This window comes from Cloeon dipterum, chromosome 1 (assembly GCF_949628265.1).
Source record: "Cloeon dipterum chromosome 1, ieCloDipt1.1, whole genome shotgun sequence".
NCBI classification, from domain to species: domain Eukaryota; kingdom Metazoa; phylum Arthropoda; class Insecta; order Ephemeroptera; family Baetidae; genus Cloeon; species Cloeon dipterum.
The window spans coordinates 30,799,145-30,822,493 of NC_088786.1; the positions used below are offsets into that span (position 1 = coordinate 30,799,145).

Genomic DNA, 23,349 nt, shown 5'->3' on the forward strand with positions numbered 1-23,349 from the left:
ATAGCTATAGCATAGCTTATTTTTGCGCTTAAAAATTTATATATAAACTTAATATAAAAAGAGATATAGGGAGGGATTTGCTTTTTGTGACCTCATGCAGAGTCTATTGGGTCCCTTCGAATCCACATGATGTAATCCTTAAAAAAATCATGTAATAGGCAGTTTTTTCAAGGTTTGACCCAAACCTTAAGACCTGTCGCTTCTGTAAGACTGATTTCGGAGTGGGTCCAGAATTGAAGCCGGACAGGAAATTGAATAGAAAAAATATCAGCATGATCTAAGTATGGATCTGTTTATATAAGCAGGAATCTGACCTATCACTTTTAAAGAAATTAATCCACTCCAAACAATATCAAATTTCAAATGTCCCCTCATGTATTCCTCATGAAAGTTGGCATGAAAAATTTGAATTTAGGAACAACATGCTGTGATGCAACCCCCATATCAAAACAAACCCACGTGGATTCAAGTCCAGCCTCCTAAGAAACTGTGGGTTTATCAAGACGTGTAAGGTGCAATAATTTATTTGATGAAGGGGTGTGCTTGGAGGCGAACCCGAGAGGGTTGTATTTTTCTGCGAACCCTCCCTTTATATCGCACCCTCAGTGGCACCCGGCGCTCAACCCCCGTGGAGCGACCGCGAGTCTAGATCGGGGGCCGGACGGGGTGCATTTGAGTGTGTGTCTCCACCCTTGTTGCACCCCCGAAACAAGGGAGGCGACCCTCCCTCTATGCAGCTGAGGGCCGCAACGCTAGGGGTGCCAGTACTGTTGGTCTAAGGGGAGGTCTTTGCGAACCAGCTTGGTCTGAGGCCGCGCCGACCGGCCGCAGAGCATCTGTTATTGCTTCGACGGCAACGCCCCAAAAATTTCCGACATAATTTTTACCTTTCAAAATTCTTGTTGATTGGGGTCAATTGAAATTATTTGAAGACTGGTGATGGATTTTTCACTTGCCGGAGTTTCCAAACCGGACATGCCACATAAATGTCAGAATTTCCAAACATCGAAGTGGCCTAGGGCGTTGAGAAATAGCACGCCACCGTGCAAGTTATCATACGTGATTCAAAGCCATGGCTGAAAATAGGACTGGAATTTGAGAAAAAATCATGAAATAACCTATTCCAATAAATGTTTAAGTTCGACACGTGTAGTCACTGATGAATCTTGTTTCGCGCGCTTCGTATTGATTGCTCGCGCGGAGCAGCGCGGAGGGATACAACAATAAGCAGAGCATCGCAAGCGGAGAGACCGACGATCTAGCAGTCGTGAGCACGCTGATCTCCACTTGGCCGAACAAAAAGCTTCGTTTCAGCCGAAATCGGCCTCTCTGTCGGCCGTGCGCTTCAATTTTACGTACAGTTGTTACACCCACTTTCATCCACGTAAGGTTCGGACGGACCACGTGTATTTTGGCGGCCAAATCGAGCAAAATTGGATCGAGGGCCGTCCAAACTGTAGGCAAGGCTTAATCATTCAGGGGGCGGGCGGTGTCGTCCGTTGTGGGAGTCTTTCATGTGTCCGTGAATATGTCCTCCGCAACCAATAAGGTCAAAGAGGAAGACTGTTTTCTGCCTTACACTCCGTCGCCGACTAAACAGGTGAGTTTGCACTCTGACCTTTAGACCTTAGTAATTTTTCCCTTTGCTGTGATGGCGTTTGTGTGTGTATTATTATTGGTGCTTGATGACGTCACTCACTCCGTAGCTGATTTTCATTATTCTATGGTACTCTCCGCGTGCTCCGATGCTGTTATTCTTGCTGTTGAAGACGATCGCTTGTCATACAGATACACTGAAATATTTCTTCCTCTTGTTTCTGCCAGTGCAATGCACTGTGTATTCCCTGCTTTTTTAGTCGATTTGTTTACGCTTGTTTATTTAAGGGTGGCGCTGTTTGCACCAAACGTAATGTGCAAATAAGCTGGAAGAAACAAATTAGGCACGGATAGAGGCTGGAAGGGTTAAGCCTTATACGATGATAGCCTGCTCTACACATACTCCCACTAATAATTGGATAAAATAATGTCCTCCTCCTCAACTAATATGAAAAAATATTAAAAAATTGCACATGCGAATTTTAGATGTCGTGATGCCTGAGATTTTTGAGGAGAGGGACCATTTGCACCTGAATGAAGGCTCCTTCCCTGAGTAATCGGGTTCGCAATGGGCAAGAGAGTTTGGAACACCCGGCCGCTGCCCGATCGAAAGAGGCCTAGAGTCGTGTTACAGATTCAATGATTCTAACTTTCCTTCTATCCAACTCGCTCTCAAAGGGGTGAAAACCACCCCTATCGCGCTGCGCGAAAACCGTGCTATTCAAAATTCTGAAAACGGGCTGAACCCATTGATACAGACCCCCGGAGGCGGCCCACGCGTGAAACCCCTCGGGAATGTTCCAGGTCGCCCCGAAGGTCGCTATTCGCTGCACTAGTAACCTCGGGCCTCGGTCGATCGGGAAGAAATTTACTTTGGTGCTAGAGGACGTTGAGGGCCACCCGGGAAGGATGACGCACCCAAGGGCCGGAGCCGTCCCGAGGACTGAAGCTATCCCGAGGGCCAGAGCTATCCTGAGGGCCAGAGCTGTCTCTAGGATTGGAGCTGTCCTGTGGGCCAGTATCTTACCGGATAGCTCTCAAGGGTCGGAGGGACCCGTAGGGATTTTCAAGGGCCGGTGGGGACCGAGTCCGGAAATGCAGGGGTCGGAGGTGTCCCAAGGGCCGGAGTGGTCACAAGGGTCGGAGGGGTATTAGGGGCCGGAGTTTTATATATCAAGGGCCGGAGAGGTTATACAAGGGTCAGAGGGGCCAGAGTAGTTAGCAGGGGCCTCTCGGGCCGGAGGGGTCTCAATGGTCAGTATAGTAGCTGTAGCGATCAAGAGGGTCGTAGGGGCCGAAGGTGTCTCACGGGCTGGACGGGACAGCGATGGGCCGGAGTGGCCTCAAGGGCAGGAGGGACCCCCGGTTTAGAGAGGACGTTGAGGGCCACACGGGAAGGATAACGCACCCAAGGGCCAGAGCTGTCCTGAGGGGCAAAGCTATCCTGAGGCCCAGAGCTGCCTCTAGGATTGGAGCCCAAGGGCCGGAGTGGTCAAAAGGGTCGGAGAGGCCGGACAGTCCCTTGTATCTCCAGACCTTAAAGGTGACAGTCGATTAATTCATAATATATACATTCCCGCCCTGGGAAAGGGGAGGAGTGAAGCAGCTTCCAAGAGAGGGAGTAGTCGAGGGGAGTTTTCTTTAGTTGTTTAACTTTGGCCACGCAACAAAGTCACGCGTGGTTTAAAGGAGGTAGACATTTTGAAATCTGTATTACTTCCATCAGGGTGGGAACTTAACTAGTTGGGAGTGCATTTAGCCGTTTAAATTAGTTTGAAGGATGTTCTTGCTTGAGCAAGGACACATCCCATCCAATTTACATCGATCCCTTAAGAATTGGGTAAGAAATTAACCCAATTGACTGATTTCAGGATATTTTGACACGGGGTGAAACCAAAAGCTCGTTAATATAGTGCAATTTCGGAAATTTCTATAATAGATAAATTTATTAATTGGCCCAAGTTCACTAACATACTATCGCATTGTATAGTTAAAGCTTCATTTAACTATTAGAGAAAAACTTCACAGAAACTTCACTTGGACACAATGATCACGTGGTGCAGTGGGACACGTCGCGTCGTTCCTTTTCTCTTTTATGATGTTCTCTTTGACTGATATTGATTTAAAAATTTCTCTTTTATCCACTCAAGTGAAATCAGTTCAGGCATTATTCCAGTTAAATTAAAAGAGATAAGTTTTACCTTTCTTTTGCATTTTGGTGGTTGACTGGTTGAGTGTCTGTCACCACGTGTACTCAAGTTAGGATAAGTGCGTACTTAGCTCAAAGAGACCTTACAGCCAATATTAAATCATATAAAGAAGAAATAATATGGATAATTATGTTTGCAAAAGTAATTGGAATTAAGAGAATGTATTAAGAAATCCGTTGGTATTTTTAATTTGCGGACATCTCACGCCCACATCTAGGCAGTCTCCGTGGTCTTCATAGCGTATTAACTTTCTTGGTCGGGCGACTCCGCGCTAGAGCTGCCAACCTTCGGTTTTCGACCAGAGATCTCCGGTTTTGGGACTGCTTAAACCGGAGTGTCCGGTTAATGTTTCTTAAAATTTAACACGGGAGGTATTCGGATATCTCCGGTTTTCGGTCCTAAAATTTAACATAGGCTTATGGAAAATCTCCGGTTTATAGCTGTTTGGTCGTCTGGCACCGTCTGGCATTATTTTAATAGAAAATTTTCGGTACTATGTAATACTTCTTTTTAATTTCATCCGCGCCTTTGCTTTTTCGAAAAAAAGCAGTAAGCTGTACAATCAGACTTGTTAATAACCTATTATAAGATGATGTATTTAAAAACACTATGAACAAAGTAACTAACATAATGACTCATTTCAGTTGCAGGACAATCCCGCTCCTTCCCCCCTCGCCCTGTTAGCCGCTACGTGCAGCAAAATAGGGGGTGCTAACGGAGAAGGGGGCTCGCCCGGAGAGCCCCAACCTGTTGCCCAAAGCCAAGACGGCAACATTGTCATTGTACCTGTGAGCACGCCGCCGCCCTCGCAAACGCCGACGCAGCAGCAGCAGCAACAGCAATCTGGCACGGTGACCCCGGGGCCTTCGACGCCCCAGCAGCAGCAAATTAGGCTGGTGAATGGCAGCGCAACTTTCATTCAGCAGGCGGATGGTTCGCTGGTCCAGACTTCACCGCAGACTAACCAGCAACAGCAGATCATCACTCTGCAACAGCTGCAGCAGCTGCAGAATCAGCAGCAACAGCAATTTTTGCCGCAGCTTGTGCAGCAACAGGTTTGTGGAGTGAAATAATTTAAAAAGCGTCAAAATTTAACCGACTTTGAACACAGGTGTCCTGTTCGTCTGATGGAGAATCAAAACCCACCCTCGTTTCGTTGCAGTCTGTTCAAGGACTACCTGGGCAGTTTCTACAGGTATCAGCAGAGGTGTAGATCAGATTTGTTGCAATTTTTCTCACTTCAGTTCCTTCCCTTCTCAAATTCCACCTATTATTTCAACACCATTTAAAATTTACCTATCAATTGCTAGCCACAGCCTAAATTATGGCGGCTGTTTCAGGGCCAAATCATGAGCGCGCAGGCGCAGCAATCACAACAGCAGAACCTTGCGGCTGCAGCTGCCGCCGCTGGCTACAATGTGCATCCGCTTCAAACGGTCACCGTCGACGGGCAAGAGGCCGTGTTCATCCCTGCCACCGCTTTAACCTCCTCTCCTGGCGGGCAAGGTAGCGGTCAGACCCTGATGACCCAGACTGGACAAATTATTCGGACACAGGTGCCGTCTTCCTCTGCACAGGCCACCGTCGTCAACGCTGGACTGCTCCAGAACATGGTTGCACAGCACACTGTGCAAATGGCAGGTTTGTAATTAAGTCCTTTGCTGTGACTCTCAGTTACTTAACTTGTTTTAACATTGGCAGCTCCCAGTGGACAGCAAATTATCAGAGGGGCCAACGCGCAGATGGTACAGTTCCCCACGATGCAACAATCGATTCCTGTACAGGTGCCAGTGTCCACTGCTAATGGACAAACTGTCTACCAGACCATCCACTTCCCAGTGCAAGCACTCACAACCACCATTCCGGCAGGAAATATTCTTAGCTCGCAAGGGCAGACTTTGCAAATGATCCAACAGCTTTCTCAGGTGATTTTTGAATTAGTTGAAACGTCAAGTTTATTCTGGTAATTAATTCAATTTAAATTACAGCCAGTGACTCAGCAAATCCAACTACCTTCGCAACCGCAAATGGCTCAAATCATCACCTCGTCCGGACAAATACAACAAGTGCAAATTGCCTCGCATCAACTTACACAGCAAACTCCTTCAAGTGCCAATCAGTCGACTGTTGTCAACACATCAGAAGCTAGTAGTTCAGCTGCTGCCGCGCAACAGGCGCAGACAGCCCAAGCTGCTCCTCAACAGATACAGTCACAGCAAATAACCTTGACGGGCGCCAACGGTCAGCAAATCACTGTTATCCCTGCATCAAGTCTGGCAAACTTGCAAGCAGCTCAACAAGTCCGACAGCAGAGTAATATCATTCAGGTGTGAAAATAGGAAATTTTTGTTAAATGCACCACAACTTTCCCGTTTGACAGCTTTTTGCTGGCTTATAAAAGGAGCTCCAATTTCCGTCTGACAGTTAACTAACTAATTGCAATTTTCATTTCAGATTCCTGGTTTGGGCAGCATCCAAGGTATCCCAATCCAGAACATCCCGGGGCTTGGCAACGTGCAAATCATCCAAGCTGGCTCGTTGCAGAACATCCAAGGCCTTCAAGGCCTGCAGAACATTCAACTCTCGGCGCCCACCACAATAAATGTTGCGCCTCAACAGACGACCACACTCCAAACCTTTCCTCCAGGCACCCAAATCATTTGTAAGAGTCTCCAAAACTAATGACTGATAGCTTTTAACGCATTGTTTTTGTTTTTACAGCTGCTCAGCAACTTCAGGAATCTGGAGATTGCAAGTGGCAAGTGCTGACAACGGCGCAGTCTACGCCACAGACATTCCGTGCTCCTTCGCCTGTGCAGACGCAAACCGTGACTCAAGTTGCCACTGAAACTCATTTGGACCAAAGCTCATCGACAACTAAAACACGAGTCAGAAGGGTGGCTTGCACGTGCCCCAATTGCACGGATGGCGAGAGATATAGGTTGGTACTATTTTTACGAACAAATATTTAATTGGTGAGACAGGTCTCAATCAGCTAGCCATTTTCTTTGAGAATTGAATAAAGTAAAAATTAAAAAGCGTCGAACTGTTCACTATGTAGGCTATATTTTGATCCTTTATCAAATTGAATACAAATTTATTCCCTTTAATATTTGATTGGTTTTTCTATGATTGGGCAAAAATTACCTTAACTAAAATTGGTATTATAACTGCTTTTTTGAGATGTTGTTGTTCCTTGGTTGTATTAACACAAGAGAAGTACCAATTTTCCTTCTCTGGTGTTGATACCTTGTTCTATCACAAATTTAACTGGCAAATGTTAAATTTACGTGGCTTCGTGTTCTCAGGGGTGGAAATCGCAAAAAGCAGCACATCTGTCACATAGCAGGGTGCAACAAAGTTTACGGAAAAACGTCCCATCTGCGTGCCCACCTACGTTGGCACACTGGAGAAAGACCTTTTGTCTGCAACTGGCTCTTCTGTGGCAAAAGGTTTACCCGGTCTGACGAGCTCCAGGTAAGCTATTACTGTCCCATTTAGAAGCACCTTGTATTGATTTGTTGTTTATTCCGCTCAGCGCCATCGCCGAACGCACACTGGCGAGAAACGGTTCCAGTGTACTGAGTGCAATAAAAAGTTCATGCGCAGTGACCACCTTTCTAAACACATTCGCACGCACACTAAAAGTCGGACCGGTGGACAAGCAGACGGCAGCAAGATCGAAGACTCGATGGGTGAGGACGATCCGTCCTCTCCTGAAGATGAAAACAAAATGATTATCACAATACAGACTGAAGCAGATCAGTCGGAAATTATCAGCGATCAACTGCAAGGGGAGTCTTCGTTGTCAAACTAGAATCATCATGTCTCTTTTTCACGTTAGTGCTATCAATCAGGCAAGACGTTTCTTGTATTGTACATGACGTACCTTGTATCATAATGCAATGGCAACTGCAAATTCTACAACTGTTATAGAACTGTTACAAGATTTTGCTCTTTGATGCCCATTGCACTCTTGTTAGGAGTCTGAGGATTGTCTTGAAGACTTTCATACGCTTGTCCAATTTTATCATTATTTTCCTCTTCAACCGGATGCCATTCATTCTTTTCCTACAATCATGTTTTTTCGCCCTCTTATATCTATATTTTTCACTACAGTAGCTTGTATAAGTTTTGTAATCAAAATCTGAAACTTATCAATAAAATCTAACAACGAAGTACAAATTTTACTCAAAGGACGGTTTAATTTATTTTTGTACAAAAATTAATAATAGAAGTTCATGACAGAACAGAGAAGGAATCCTACATCAAGAGAGCCCAGCCAGTGCGCATGTGTGGAGGAAGGAAGGATGGGGAAGACTCAAGACAGGCTCAGGCTAGCAAGATCTTTCTCTGCTTTGCGACGTTCATTCACATTCAGTGTGGCCGCAGCCGCAGCACAAAACACTCAAAACACTGAAGGTATTGGGAGTTGGCTGGTGTTGCCGTAATCTGCCGGCTTAGATTCTCTTCGCCTAATTTTAGGTAAGCTTGCGTTTAAATTCTATTCTAACAACCCTACAACAACGAACAAATTGACGCTTAAATCTTGCGTATAAATTTAGCAACTCTGGCTCCAAATTGTTTGTCACAAAACATACTATCATACATTATGTATACATAGTTTCGCATGAATTTCAGCACCACTTATAAAACCTTCATATCATCTTCAAGACTGAAAATTTTGAAAAATCTGCATAAAATTAAATTTTATAATATAACACAGCGTACATACTAAATAAATCAGAAAAATAAAGAGATCCGGCGATTTCAATGCTTGCAGCTTTGATCTTTTCGTTTACAAGTTTGATAAAATAACAATAAAATATGTAATCAGTAAAGGGGTGCCATTCTTATGTTTTTATGGTTTCTTTTGCGTCTCAATATCACGAAAACTTGGTTATTGTTTGTATTTGCATAATTTTATGTAATACAGAGTCAAAATTTAATTCAATAGAATCGTGCATGTACAATTAAAAAACACTCTTCACTATACTATTATTTTCATAATTGGAAATGGAAAGAAATTAATTAATAAATGCACACAAAGTATTTTGTAGTACTAAAACAGCAATACAATAAAATATATTATTTTGAATAAAAAGATATGAATTCAATCAATTCTCGTCGCACTGCGATTGAGTCCTTTGACGCGCACATAAATAAAGTAGCAAGTTAATTTTAAATTTTTTATTAGATCCTCGTTAATGCCGTCAGGAACATTAAAATACTGTTGGCCGTTTTTATCATCTCTACTCTCTTGGTATATCAAATGAATTATTTTATTACTTTGCTAACTATCCTCCACATTCTCCTGACATCGAGCATAAGTAAGAGCATATTCAATAACTAATTACCAGCTGCAAGTTTTAATGTTATGGGTTAAGGCAAGAGTGCGAGATCAATGAGATCATGCGCGACCTTGACGCGGACCACCGGCACCGACAGTCGCATGATCACAATAATACCAAAGTGATGTGAAGTCCGGAAATCAAACAGCACATTATTTGGTGCTGGATTTTATTTCACGCGGTGCGGTCCAGCACACCGTGATGCGCACGCAGAACGTCACTAAAACGCGGAGAGCGATAAACAGTCATGAGCGAGGGACACATCAGCACACTACTCTTCATCATTTCTGCAACTTTGTGCTTTCATTACAGTGCGTGCAATTAGGACATTGCAGTTTCAATATATAGCTAACCAAGTGCCTATACTCTTTTTCTTGTCTCTGACTAACTGACAGTGCTGAGATTTCTCGCGGCCGTGAACCTCGGAGCTCAGAGCGTCGCAGTGTTTTTCGCAGTACTTTATATTGTGCACCACTCTTCGTCTCCACTCATTTGTTTCGTTTTGAGTGACAGCTTAATAGCAAAGACGTATACGTGATTAAATTTATTCCAGAGATCAGCAGCAGCCACGCACTCAGCTGCAGGTAATTAGCGTTCCTTTTATCAGGAAAAATATATCTCTGTGCTGCATAATACCGCAGCCATTTAAATGTGCTGAAGTGCAAACCCTTCGTCCTTCAAACGTTAATGTTTATTTACACGTTTCCATATTACAATTGACACGTGCGTTTCTAATGAAGACAGTAAGGTGATTGGTGACCCTGTTCGTAACAGAGACTTTGTGTATGATTTTTAATTAATTGCCCGCAAATTCAAGTATTTTAAATTCTTCAAATTGGCAAAGCTTGAAATTTTGGCTACAAAACCTGTTAATTTTTGCAACTTGAATTCCATACTCGCGCAAATTTTTTTGTTTTAAAAACTGTCCCAGGCCTAAAAATAAAATATAGTGTATTGAGAAAAAAAATACAAATTTTCCGTCCAAATCATAAATTTTTACAACATGTATTTTAAATCTAACGTGGAAATTTAACTCTGTATACAGTTAGGTAATTGCAAATTCTATGAGGAAAAATTAAATTACCCGTTCTCATACTGTACAGCAGCTGTTTCGTCTCCACAGCCCTCATCAGCAGTACTTTAACCTCCAAAAAGAAATTCATAACCGCAGTACGAGAACGCGTTATTTAATTATTTCCTCATAGAATTTTTTGCTATTAACTAACTGTACAGAATTAATTTTCCTCACAAACCAAAGCCATTCAGTTTTTCTTAAATTTAAAGATTAAACCTGTGTGTGTGTTTCTTTCTTTGTCTTATAATTCGTGTAATTTAAAAAGAGCCGGTTTGCTAACAGGACAAAATATTTAGCTGATTGTGAGGCTGACGAAAATTGCATTTGCCGTTCTTTTTTGTCCTCCTCTAAAATTATCAGAGCTTGTCACCAAAACAAGCACGCGCGCCGATGTACGATCTTTTCGTTTCGATCTCTCTTGGCTGGGCTCCACAGTGAAGGCGAAGAGCAGGCGTTGACACTGCGCCTGCTGTCGTGAGAGAGAAACACGTACTATTATTATTTTTGAAGCTGAAAGGAGATGCATCCTCTCTCTTTCTGCCTGGAATTGTGATTTTCATTCGCACTGCTGATTGGAAACAAATGACCATGGTATTCGGTCCTGTGCATCTGTCGGTCAGTGCCTGACACACTCGGTCCTTTTCTTCTCTCGCGCTTCCAACTCTGTGCGAGAAAGAACACCTGGGTTGCTAACTCGCCTTAAGAAAAAAGCGTTTAGCTTCGGTTTTTGCCTGCATTTTGCATTTTCGAGGCCACCACAGTGAGGGGGATAAATTACAGTAAGTGATTTAAGGATTTATGAGACTCTTGGAGACGGCGACCTGTTGTCTTTAACAATAAGTGCTAACAAATCAGGAATTCAATATTAAAATTTAGTCATTTTTAATGGCTGAATGTCAGTGAAAAATTTCCTCAATGCATGGCCTTAGTCTTAAGTTATCTTTTCATAAAATGCACTGATCATGATTTAAAATTATTTATTAACTAACAACACTTAAACTCCATCGCTAAATTTTTGACTATCTTGCTCTTACATACTATTTTAGCAACATAATTTTTGTATCGGCTTTAATTTGAACGACTACAAATATTCCATTTATTGGAGTTAACGGTTCTAAAGTTTTTGGCCGTTAACTTTAAGTATAATCAATGAATTTTTAAAAAATGCACATAATAATAAAGCAATATTATGCTGCATGGTGATTTTCTGTGTCGTGTCTTCATCCACTCGTGCCTTTCTTTTCTAACTGGATTGATAAACGCTCGTTCAAGCTGTGCAAAGCGTGTCTGATGGAAAAATAATCCCCTGCGACGTGCGACTTTTTCTCTCCCACATGTTCTTTTCTGACATTCGCGCCGCGTGCATTTTTAATGCCAGCGTGTCTTTGTCTACGCTCTGCCAGCTTTGTATTTTGATAATTCCCTTTCTCAGCATTGTTCCTGGAGTAATGACCTTTTTTCAAGCCCTTTTTAAGTGCGTAAAGTGCTTTGCATTTTCGGAGATGCCATTGTTTGCACTCGTTGATAAGCGATATATTATAATACACACACGAGGAATGACCTAACCGCGAAATTGGTGCACAGAATTGTTTTATCAACACGTCACTGGGAAACATCTTAACTCCCATAATTATTTTTTTTCATACTACTTGCGTGTGATGTGCAAATTGGAGATTTATATACATAATTATGTCGTAACACTGCTAATTTTAAGTTGTTTACAGTTTAATACAAAGCAACCAGCTGTCTCATCGTACAATTAAGAGCTGTAACTTGAAATTTTGGTTTTATTTTTTGTTTCGAAAATTTTTGTAAAATTTTGTGGCCCGTATGCGTATTATTTTAAAACTCAAATAATATCACAAATACAATGCAGGCAGCAAGTTAAGTATTGGATTCTCTCATCATTCAGTCAATTATATTTAGACAAAAAAAACACCATCTCACATGTCTGCGCAAAAAACCATATAAATTTCAATTCCTTTATAGTTGTGTTATTTAAAGAAAAATCACTGAGGTTTAACTCCTGTTCAGTGCGTTGGCTCACTCTGTATAAAGAAATTCAATCAAACTCTCTGAGAAAAAAAAATTTGATTCCAAGTCAGGATGAAATAAGCAATTATTTATCCTTTTCGAGTGATTTTCTCACAATTTTAAAGAGCTGAGTTTCGCATGCGTGAAAAGAGCGTGACGGAAAAAATTAAAGGTGAATTGCAAACGCCGCCGGGTTCTCTTCTCTCGCGGCACTTGCAGTCCGCAGCTTCTTTCTGCTCTGCTCACTATCCATCATAAAAGCGAGTGGCGGCAGGATATATAGGAGGCTGAACCTTTTTGCCAGGGGTCACAAACACACACACTCAAATCGGCGGATGTGTCTACCGGTATTTAAAACGCTGAGCAGCAATTCACGATGCAAAACGTGCAGCGATCAAATAACCTCGGAAGACGTTCATTCGCAGACTGAATTTAAAAATGCCGGATGAACATTTAAAGTGGTTTGCCAAATTTATTTTGAACCAATAAATATCAAATTTTATCTACATTTTCACCGTTTTTATCACAAACGAGAGAGTTTAAAACAAGAATTTATTGCTCCATGCATTCATGAACGTTAAATCTGATAATTTATTAAAAAAATTTCGCCGCATGCTAAGTTTTTAAGCGTGCGGGCACACATAAAAAAGATTCTAAGATTATTGAAAGTTCGACGACCCATGTTGTTTTTTCCTCGTTATACAAGGGTTTAAATTACACGCTAAGAAAATGTTATTAAGCGGGCGTTCTTATAACAAGAAATGCAGAATATAAACCGCTGCTAAAATAAATGAAACAACTCTCGTTTAGAGCATTTATTCGTGATTATTGTAATATGTAGTTGCACCGTCAGGCGTGGCAGCTTGGAGAGCTTCCTGGAAAACAATTATCAAAAGTGAGAAATCAACTTTGGTAAACTAAGAGGGACTCTTTTTCATCGCACTTTATTGCTTTGTAATATTTCGCTCCTCTTACCGACGTCAGCAGGAGGCAATTATCGCGCTCAGTGAATTCTCTGTGTTGCACTAACTGCATTTTTTAGACAATTACTCCGGACCACACGTACACAATATATTTGTCTGCTGAGCAGAACCTCAACCTTTTCATTTTTCACAGGAGATGCAGTAATCAGGAAGCTAGCCGAAAACCGCACGGGAGCTCAGAGTGAACGACACCACGCCACGATCTAAGGGGATATTGACGGAAGTGGCCATTTCGATCGTCTGCTATTTTGCTAAACGTGCCTAGCAAGATGAAGTGGGTGTTCATTACTCATTTCCTCACCTTCGCGGCACTCAATTCTGCGACAAAAGGTAAGGCCGCAGAAATTTCTACCACCCAAAAAATTAGTTTTAATTTTCAGAAAAATTGGAATATATATAGAGATAAGAGAAAATGCAAAACTTGACATGATGACAAAATTTAAAATCCCCCTTTGAAATTTATCAAAATTAAGACACATATTAAGATAACTTAGCGGTAACTCATTATCATCCATCTTCGTCTGGATTTTATTTTATTCCGTCAAGGCTTTTGTTTAAAAGAAGCTGCTCAAGAATATTATTTATGAATTATGAGCATTATTAGAATCTGAAACGGTACAAATCCCGCACAAGTGAAAATAATGTGCGGAATTGTTGAATGCACATTCACACTCCAGCGCATGGTTGCAGTGCTCTTACACTGCAACAAAGTAATTTGTCCTTGAGCTCTACAATCGATAATTAAGTTTTAATGGTCAGCTTCGAGCGGTGACCAATTAACTGAAGCATTACATGGTGCGTGAGGGAGAATAAAAGAGAGATTATATATGTGAAGTGCAGTGACTTCCTGCTCTGCACCGACTATATAAATGCGATTGAAAAGTCATGTTTGCTCGGGGATATATGACGGTGAATGCGGAGGCGCCTGTAACGGCTGTAACGTCTTTTCTCACAAAATCCAGCGTCACCTCACAATCAGCGGATTAATGCAGCAGCACCGGCACCTATAGCGGAGCAAGTGCTTCAATAGCATAATCATCAAAGCAGTTTGTTATAAAATAGACACAAAAGTGCACATCACCGCGCTTATTATCTCATTTTGCTAGGAGCCGCAGGAGGAAGATACGGCACGTCTTTCGTGCAGAAAAGCCCGTCCTGTTAGTTCTCTCATTACTCTTGAAGCCTCGAAAGAAGTCATGATGCTCGAATTTTCACTCGCAGCCGTTATCTCGTTCTTCATTATTCTGCCGTGTGTATGTGTAGCATTTCAAGTAAATCCCAGCACAATCCGATGAAAAAATTGTCTGGCGGTAGTTAAAAATTCTCTTCATCATCTATAAGAAAAAAATGACCCAAAGATGATTTGCTATTTGAATTGATATTATAATTTCGTACGTTGATATCTTATTGAATACGTGTAGTCTAAATTTTTCTCTAAATTTTGAGGCAAACGCAATTCTTTAAAAATTCCTTTGACATGGTGATCGGTTTTGGCAGTGTAATTTTTGAAGCTGATAAGTAGAGCTTCTTAAATTCAATTTCATGCTCTCTTCACGGCTAATTTTCTCGTAAAATTGTTTTTTACGTCAGGCACATTTTGAGTGAAACGTTAATTTCCTCCTGCTATCAGCACGACTCAGAATTTTCGTTTACGTTCTCTCCATACTCTCATAGCGGCCCTGACCAATTTAATGCTGCTCTAGATTTTTACAGTTCTTCGTAGTGTGATTTCGATCTCAAACTTGCTCGCGTGCACACTTCCGCTGTAAAAGCGCAGGCGATGAAATAACGTAAACACGCGTTGGATTTTGACTATAACTTTAAAGCAGAAAGCTTCAAGAGAAGAGATAATTAAATTGCCCTTTGTCCGGATATAACCCAAAACACGGCCGCAAAGGAGGATATTTAAGACAATGGTTCTGTGCGCCTTTAATTACGAGTGTATAAAATTACGTGGGATATTTTGAGAGCGTGATTGATAATCATTGAGTAATACTTATAAATGAGAATGTATAAACCTACTTATTAAGTAATTGAAGTTGTATGTGAATGAGGGAATTATGCTGTGTGATTTTCATTGGTGTACAACAAATATTTTCATTTTCATTCATTTAAATTTAATGAATCCCTCTTATGCACTGCATTATTTAACTCATCTCTAAGTCAGGTCAAGGTGTACGCCTCTATGCAGAATTAATAATCCGAAATATTATGGAAAGCCGGAGAAATATCGTAAAATTTACCTTGGGATAAATTTGATAGCAAAACTAGATAAGCGCGGCCACTAATTAAAATTCTGATCTGATGGTCGATTACTTGCATCGTTTGAAGCCGGTCCAAATGTCCACTAAAGCGTGGCTTTGCGCGTTTACCCGTGAATGATGCGCGTTGAGCCTTTGCACACATCAATGCTTTTATTGTCCATATCTATATGCAAATCGTGTGTTCCGCTGATTGGTAAAGAGATACAACATAACCGATAAGAAAATTACACGCTAATTATTTAACTGAAATGCTCTGAAAAACACTATGCTCTCGATTTACATATGGTACAAAGAGACGGTGCAGTATAGAAAGAAAGAAAATCCATTTCAACAGGATCATCCTGGATTAAAAAAGTAATTTAGCGATAGCTACTGTTCTTGACCGCGGGAAGACGTGAGATTGGTGAAAGAAGGAGTTTCAGAAGCAGTGGCATTTAAATTGAATTGTGCATTGATTCGTGTAATTTTATGATCTGAGAAATATTTTTTATTCTTGTTTTTTTTATTGAACACATGCGTTTGATCTGTTATTCTGTACAAAAAATTTTAACCTTATTTTACAATCTGTACTGTCAGAGGCCTAATTGTTATTAAAAATACGGCAAAAAAAATTGTGCTCTGAACCGCTAGTTTCCGTAAATTTACACATGAGGGGTCGATACTCTAATACTCGTCGTTAAAATGTATTTCTTGCCAGAAGCCAGAAGCGAAATTAAAGATGATGGCGTTGAAAAGTAATGTACGAGCCAAGCAAGCAGAAAAGTGCATGTCTGGTGCGTTGTTTCAGAGAGTCACTTACCTTTTCTCTTCTCAAGTGAGGAACATTAAAATGTGGTCTAACGTGTGCTGGAATTTCATGTACATAATTTTTTGCCACTCACCAGTTTTACTTTCGTGTAAAAGCAGAGCGCAATGCTCCTTTGGGAAAATCACAAGATTCACAAGGGCAACAACTGCCTCTGAACGAGAATTTATCCAAACGGCAAAAAATGGTATCTACAACATGAAAGCAGATTAATAACTAGAGTTTTGCTGTAAATTTTTAACATTAATTTAGAATATGACAGAGAAAATATCAAACTCTCAAATCGAAAAATATGTATTTTTCCAATTTATATTATTTAGTCGATCTTGTGCTACATTCAATCCAATTTAAGTATATTTTAATAGACCGTGTAAGAGTATTTGAAGAATGCGCAGTTCGTTGGCCTGTGTTAAAATTTTTCGAAAATATAAAAGAACAATTTTATTTCAACGTAGAGCAATTTAATTTTCGCTGCGCGTCGTTAGACACAAAAGCAATCAAACTGCGTGCAGCAAACAGACCATTAGCCGTCAAGTGGAGAAGCATGCAAGGTTAGAGTGTATACTATGCACTCAATTACTCGTCGTGCACACTCTAATAGTCGCGACGAGCAGCTTCCCTTCGTTTTGATCTCGCCTGTTCTGCCACTCAGTCAATGTGTCACGCGAAACAATCTTATAGTTCAAACAATAAAACTGTGCCGCGCAAAAGTCGCCGTCGTCTGTCGAGGATCAAAAACACGTCTGCGAGTACAGTTTCGGAGACAGCAGCAATCGCCTTTCCCAATAATGAAATCGCGGCCAAAGCAAAATAATGATCCTTTGTCCAACTCCGCGTTCCGCGTACAGCTTGCGTCTCTGCTTCACTCTGAATACAAAGAATTGATCATTCAGAGCGACATGCCACATTCAATGAGGGGCGGGATGTGTGTGTGTGTGTGTGTATAGTGTGCAGGGCACAAAATAAATAAAAGAGTGCAGTGTAAATGTGGGTCGTTAGATGCGAACGAACTCACCAAACTAAAACTGAGCCATTCCTTGCACTTCCCTATCCTGACTCATCACCAGAAATGTGCGCAGGTCGTTAAACTTTTAATTATGAAAATGTTATCAATGAATTTTTCCAAATAATGTACAAGAAAAATAATTCGTGAACCAGCTGATGAAATTTAAAAGAATTTCGAAAGTTATTTGAAAATATTACGATTCACTATGGAATACGATAAATTTTTACTTTTACTTTATCAATACTTTTCAATGAATTTTGCATGGTCAAAATCAAAGAAATTATCTCTCAATCCATTTACTTTCAAATTTTCACCAATTTCACTAATTCGCTTCATATGGACAATTCAATTATTGAATGTATTTAGTTTTAATTAGCGTTCTATATTTATGATTGTTACACTTTCCAACCTATACTAATAACGCTACTTTTTCGTTATGCTCTACTAGTCTTTGGCGTCTTTATTCCCACGATTCCCACATTAAACTATTAATCCACGCGCACGGTTTCCTCTATTCTCTCATCGCAAATAATAGAGATCTTGGTTTTCTGACGATTATGACAAACAGTTATCACGAGTAGAGATTCTGCTGCTCGCATAATATATATGCATTTGTCACAGTGGCGATGGACTTTAATGGATTTTTTTACACGCTCAGCGGGATTAGCAGGTTTTGATCAGCTCTAATTAACTTGCTTCGCTCCTATTTGCTTATTTGCTGCCGTCCAGAAATGCTAAGAATCAAGCTTTGCAAATTCCAAGCTTGCTCCCATAATTTAAATTAGGTGTTAATTTTTACAAAGCAACAGTTTAAAGCAGCTAAATTAGATATAGGGAAAATAACAAAAATTTTAATTAAAATCCCTTTTTACTTAAAACTAATTTAAGAGTATCTTTTTCATTTCTGTAATACGGAATTCTGTGCCACCATATTAGCTAAATCGAATTTCTAATTCATTTGAAAATATCGGAAATCTATCAAAAAATTTTGAAATAATTTTTTATTCTCTTGTTTCATTTTAGGTGAGGATTTGGAGGTAAATCCTGACTTCCGCAGCGTTGTCCTGCAATGGGGAAGCACCCCTGAATTGAGAGACCAAGTTGAATCCGTGGAAAGAGTCGGCAAAGTGCTTGTATCCTATTGCGAACTGCAGGCCTGGGGAACCCAGAGGTGCAGGGAAAAGGTGAGAAAATTAATCCGAATAATGTACAAGAAAATTAATCAATCCGTAAACCAGCCGATGAAATTTTAAAGATTATTGAAAGTTAATTTGAAAATATTACGATTCGCTATGAAATTCTAGTTCCGTGTCCACCACTCATTTACTCTCAAAATTATAATGTTGTAGATTTTATTATTAAAATTTACAAAATGTATTATAAGGTATTAGTTAGAACGCTGTAGTGATTATTTGAAGTGCCTACTGCCGCGCTCTACCTGTGACTCATCTCTCCGTACTGCAATGGGAAGGGAGCAACGATTGGCGCTTGCAGCGCTGCCGTGGCCAGCGTTGAAATCAGAGAGAAATATTGCCTCTTAATTTGAGTAGAAAAAGCTGAATATAAAATCGTGCATAATTAGAAAATGAATTTTATTTAATTCAAAATTTGGAAATAACTTAGATAAAATGAGTAATGAAAACAAATTAGTTGATCCGATTCAGTGAAACTAAGCATCGTTTGAAAACTCTAGCATAGCGCGACGCGAAGTTTGCTTTTTGTTCACAGTGGGTTTCTATACTAAACCATGATGAAGTTAGCTTTGCGCAGTGGCATTATCGTACCCAATGAGGTTTTACCGAGGGGCGATTATTGCTAGTTGAAAACTAATCCCAATACCCCGTCTAGTCCTCATGAAATACTGAGGGCTAAGACAATTTTTGAATGACCCTACCGGGTCTAATGATTAAACCCAATAATAGCCCTTGTCCCCTCAAGCTGAAGAGCACTCTGTGGATACAGATGATGCTTTTTAGATCTAAATTCCCGATTGTGACTTACACAATTATTATTCGCCAGATATGAGTGATAGTCTGGGAAGATGCGTGATTTTTCCGTAAAGTTCACTTAACCGATTTTTTACATTCCCTACTCTCATCCCATGAAGTCAAAATGTGTGCATTCAGCAGTATGAAGATGGCATTGAATATTTGAAATTTAAACTGAGCTCGCTCACCTACAATATTTTCAAGTTTTGTTTGGTTTGACTATATTTAATAAATCGATGCACACGTCAAGTCTAGTTAAATTTAACCTCATCCTTCTTCCACCATTCTGGAAAAATAATAATGTGATGGAAGGATCTAAATCAAGTGACACCCCCCTTGGCAAGTGGTCTTCAGATTTTGATAAAATTCGGTGGAGATGTTGCCCTAGGGGACCTAAGTTGAACCCTAAAATATTAGGTGAAAATTCCAAAAATTGCCCATTTTACAGGGGTTAAAAATTTGAGATTTTTGAAAAAGGTGATGTTTTCGGCGATTTGTAACTTTGACTCTGTTTGTGGTAAACACAAAAATTTGGTATCCAAAATAATCTACGTTTAATGCCAAACAACTTCCCCACGACAACCAACTTCGTAGGTCAAAGGTCAAGGTCACTAAATTCGGGTCAAATTTTTCAAAAAAATCCCACATACCCTAGTACATAAAATTTTGAAAATTCAAAATAGCCAAAATGTGCCTCATATTCATGGTAACAACATATAAAAAATTGGCGAGACTTATTTTTTTCTTTTTCGAGATATTTTGAATTGAGTGTTAAAAACCGGTGTTTTCCGGGTCTTCTGATCGCAAATAAAAACACGTTTTCCGCTTAATCTCAGCTTCTATGGGTCCGATTTAGAAAAACCGCACACCATTTGATACGTAATGACCTCCCCTAGGTAATGCAAGGGATCATAAGGGTGCCCACCCCCTTCAAACCCTTAACCACCCCCTGGAAATCCGAAAATTTTTTTTTCAAATATTTACTCTTGAACTCGATTAATTAAGCAAAATACTAATCAAACGTGTTTTAAAATAATTAAAATATAAAATATTTTCATTTACTTTGTAGAAAAATAACTTTAAAAAAGTAAAATTGCTATTAATAAAATAATTTAAGTTTATTTTAAATATATAATTATTTTCGGTTTTTGTTTATTCAAAATAGCTGATTTTTTTATTTTTTTAAAGAATCTTAAAATATATTTAATATTCTAGAGTTTTCTTTTATTATTATAATTAAATGCAACCATTAATATTTGTTAAACCATAAGCATTTGGTGAAAATTGTGTGTTTAACAAATTATTGGTATTGGTTGCATTTATTTATATTTATAAAGAAACACTGTAAATTATAAAATATATTTTAAAATTCTTTAAAAAAAATAAAAAATCAGCTATTTTGAATAAACAAAACCCCAAAATAATTATATATTTAAAATAAACTTAAATTATTTTATTAATAGCAATTTTACTTTTTTTAAATTATTTTTCTACAAAGTAAATGAAAATATTTTATATTTTAATTATTTTGAAACATGTTTGATTAGTATTTTGCTTAATTAATCGAGTTAGAGAGTAAATATTTGAAAAAAAAAATTTCGGATTTCCAGGGGGTGGTTAAGGGTTCGAAGGGGGTGGGCACCCTTATGATCCCTTGCATTACCTAGGGGAGGTCATTACGTATCAAATGGTGTGCGGTTTTTCTAAATCGGACCCATAGAAGCTGAGATTAAGCGGAAAACGTGTTTTTATTTATGATCAGAAGACCCGGAAAACACCGGTTTTTAACACTCAATTCAAAATATCTCGAAAAAGAAAAAAATAAGTCTCGCCAATTTTTTATATGTTGTTACCATGAATATGAGGCACATTTTGGCTATTTTGAATTTTCAAAATTTTATGTACTAGGGTATGTGGGATTTTTTTGAAAAATTTGACCCGAATTTAGTGACCTTGACCTTTGACCTAAGAAGTTGGTTGTCGTGGGGAAGTTGTTTGGCATTAAACGTAGATTATTTTGGATACCAAATTTTTGTGTTTACCACAAACAGAGTCAAAGTTACAAATCGCCGAAAACATCACCTTTTTCAAAAATCTCAAATTTTTAACCCCTGTAAAATGGGCAATTTTTGGAATTTTCACCTAATATTTTAGGGTTCAACTTAGGTCCCCTAGGGCAACATCTCCACCGAATTTTATCAAAATCTGAAGACCACTTGCCAAGGGGGGTGTCACTTGATTTAGATCCTTCCTGATGAATTTCAGCTTGTAAAAGCAACTCGCGCTGGCCGAGTGTTCACTGCCCAACTGAGCGGTTTGCGGATGGCCACTAAATACACCTTCCGCGTCGCTCCCGACCCTGAAGAGCCGAGAACCATGCAAGAGGCCAGCATCCCTCTGCCTGCTGACAGTGCCACTGCTCAAACAAAAGGATGTGAGTTGCCATTTAGACATTTAGTGTTAAACAAAAAACGCAATTAATTGGCTGAAATATTATAGTCTCTGCGAGAGCCACTCAATGTCTTGCTAACAGCACTGAGGTCGAGGTGGACACTGGCCCCTACTTCGGAGGAAGAATTTCAGTTGAGAGCCTCGGAGGACAGCCCGGAGAAATTTCCCCGGCTTCAGACGACGAATGTAATTTCACTTTTATCTTTTAGTTTTGATGTGAATAATGAAATGGTTTAAAATTTCCGCAATAGATTTTCTGCAGCAAAAAAATAGGCTTCGCCTAAATTTGTATTATCAGTGGTTAAAGGGTATAGAACAATTTACTAACGTTCTTTAATATACGACAGTGAATGTTTATGTTTAAATTAAAACTCCGCAGCTTCCTCCTGCTCGGTTTGGGGCAACGCTAATAGTCCGCAGAGCACCTACAAACTCCGATTCGACCACAACATCTGCGGAGGCACCAAGGCGCTAAATGAGTCAGCAGTGGCCACGTTTCTGCTTGTCCAAGAAAACCTGCCCATTCTGACGCACAGTACCCGGCGCTTCCTCGTCTTGTGCACTGCCCAGCCTGACACACTGACCGTCTCCGCTGGGTAAGATCCACTTGATTGGCAAAGCCAAAGAGCCCTCACTGTGAACTTCTCCTTTTCACAGAATCAGTCTTCCTGGAGGAGTCCACCCACACGTCCAAGGGGACAACAGCGTGGGCACAGGCGAAGCTGAGGCACAGTCCCGAGGCGCCAGGCTGCTGAGGAACCCTGCCATTCCCCCGGCCCTGCTGCGCCACTCGAGTTCGCTCCAAGCCCAAATCCAGCTGCCATACCAAACGAGACTTTCCGGTAAAAATAATCTTTAAAAGCAGTGGAAAATTTTGTTCATTGTTTATTTCTAGGCTCGTCTGGTGCTCAACTGGTCATGATGTTGGCTCTGGTGACCACGGTGGCTATCGGGAGCGGATTCGCCGCTTGGTGGGCCATTCGTAGGCACAAACAAATCGCAGAAGCCACAGCTATTTCAAGGAGGAATCTGGACGCCTGCTCAGCAAGTAATTCAATGCATATTTCTTGATTTAATATGGGTGGTAGTTCTCTTGAGAATACTAATAATATTTTCTCTCCTCGAATAACACCGCTGAAAGGCATTCCATAATTTCTCAATTATTTTTCAACAGCTGCAGTGTCTATGAGCCGGTCTTCGAGCTTCTCTAGTGCCGATCTGGATGACCTTTCCATCAATAGTTATGAACAGTTCGCGACAAGGCGCAGCATTAATAGCGATTTGAGCGTGATTTCCTCGGCCATTCGAGGCGATGCGACCTCCTGCAGTTCTCTTTCGACCGATACTAGCGCTGGATCTCTGTCTAGCCACCATTATGGCTCCAATCAACAATCCCCGATTTATTCTGTTGTCATCAAAAATATCGATGATAGATCTTCTGACGCCTAATTTAGGGCCTAATGTGTTATCTAGAAAGGGTTGAGGGACTGGTAATTTTATACTAACTATTTTTAATGTAAATATTTGCACTTTTATCAAGAGTGAATGCTTTTGATTGTGAAGAATAAATTGATTGAAAAACATTC

At 40.2% G+C, this 23,349-nt stretch overlaps 2 protein-coding genes and 1 non-coding gene across 5 annotated transcripts; all 3 read left to right on the top strand.

The window, feature by feature from the left end:
• Positions 1-1,464: 1,464 nt before the first annotated feature.
• LOC135947701 (transcription factor Sp4-like) lies at positions 1,465-7,996 on the top strand. 2 transcript variants are annotated; one of them, XM_065496609.1, is made up of 10 exons: positions 1,465-1,600; positions 4,451-4,861; positions 4,918-5,013; positions 5,147-5,447; positions 5,508-5,731; positions 5,795-6,133; positions 6,261-6,468; positions 6,528-6,747; positions 7,115-7,283; positions 7,345-7,996. In XM_065496609.1, the coding sequence occupies exons 1-10, from the start codon at positions 1,529-1,531 to the stop codon at positions 7,621-7,623; spliced, it is 2,319 nt and encodes a 772-aa protein (XP_065352681.1). In that variant the 5' UTR covers positions 1,465-1,528; the 3' UTR covers positions 7,624-7,996. The 2 variants fall into 2 exon arrangements, with proteins under 2 accessions (XP_065352681.1, XP_065352682.1); XM_065496610.1 differs by having other exon boundaries at positions 4,918-5,001.
• Positions 7,997-8,151: 155 nt separating this feature from the next.
• On the top strand, positions 8,152-23,346 carry LOC135947704 (uncharacterized). Of its 2 annotated transcripts, none has more exons than XM_065496620.1 (9): positions 8,152-8,291; positions 13,383-13,579; positions 18,348-18,508; positions 21,578-21,746; positions 21,812-21,949; positions 22,143-22,359; positions 22,421-22,605; positions 22,659-22,811; positions 22,938-23,346. In XM_065496620.1, the coding sequence occupies exons 2-9, from the start codon at positions 13,519-13,521 to the stop codon at positions 23,210-23,212; spliced, it is 1,359 nt and encodes a 452-aa protein (XP_065352692.1). In that variant the 5' UTR covers positions 8,152-8,291; positions 13,383-13,518; the 3' UTR covers positions 23,213-23,346. The 2 variants fall into 2 exon arrangements, with proteins under 2 accessions (XP_065352692.1, XP_065352694.1); XM_065496622.1 differs by lacking the exon at positions 8,152-8,291 and adding an exon at positions 9,419-9,741.
• On the top strand, positions 19,083-19,223 carry LOC135934891 (U4 spliceosomal RNA). Its single transcript, XR_010574151.1, has one exon. It is a non-coding gene; the product is annotated as a U4 spliceosomal RNA (small nuclear RNA).
• Positions 23,347-23,349: the final 3 nt, after the last annotated feature.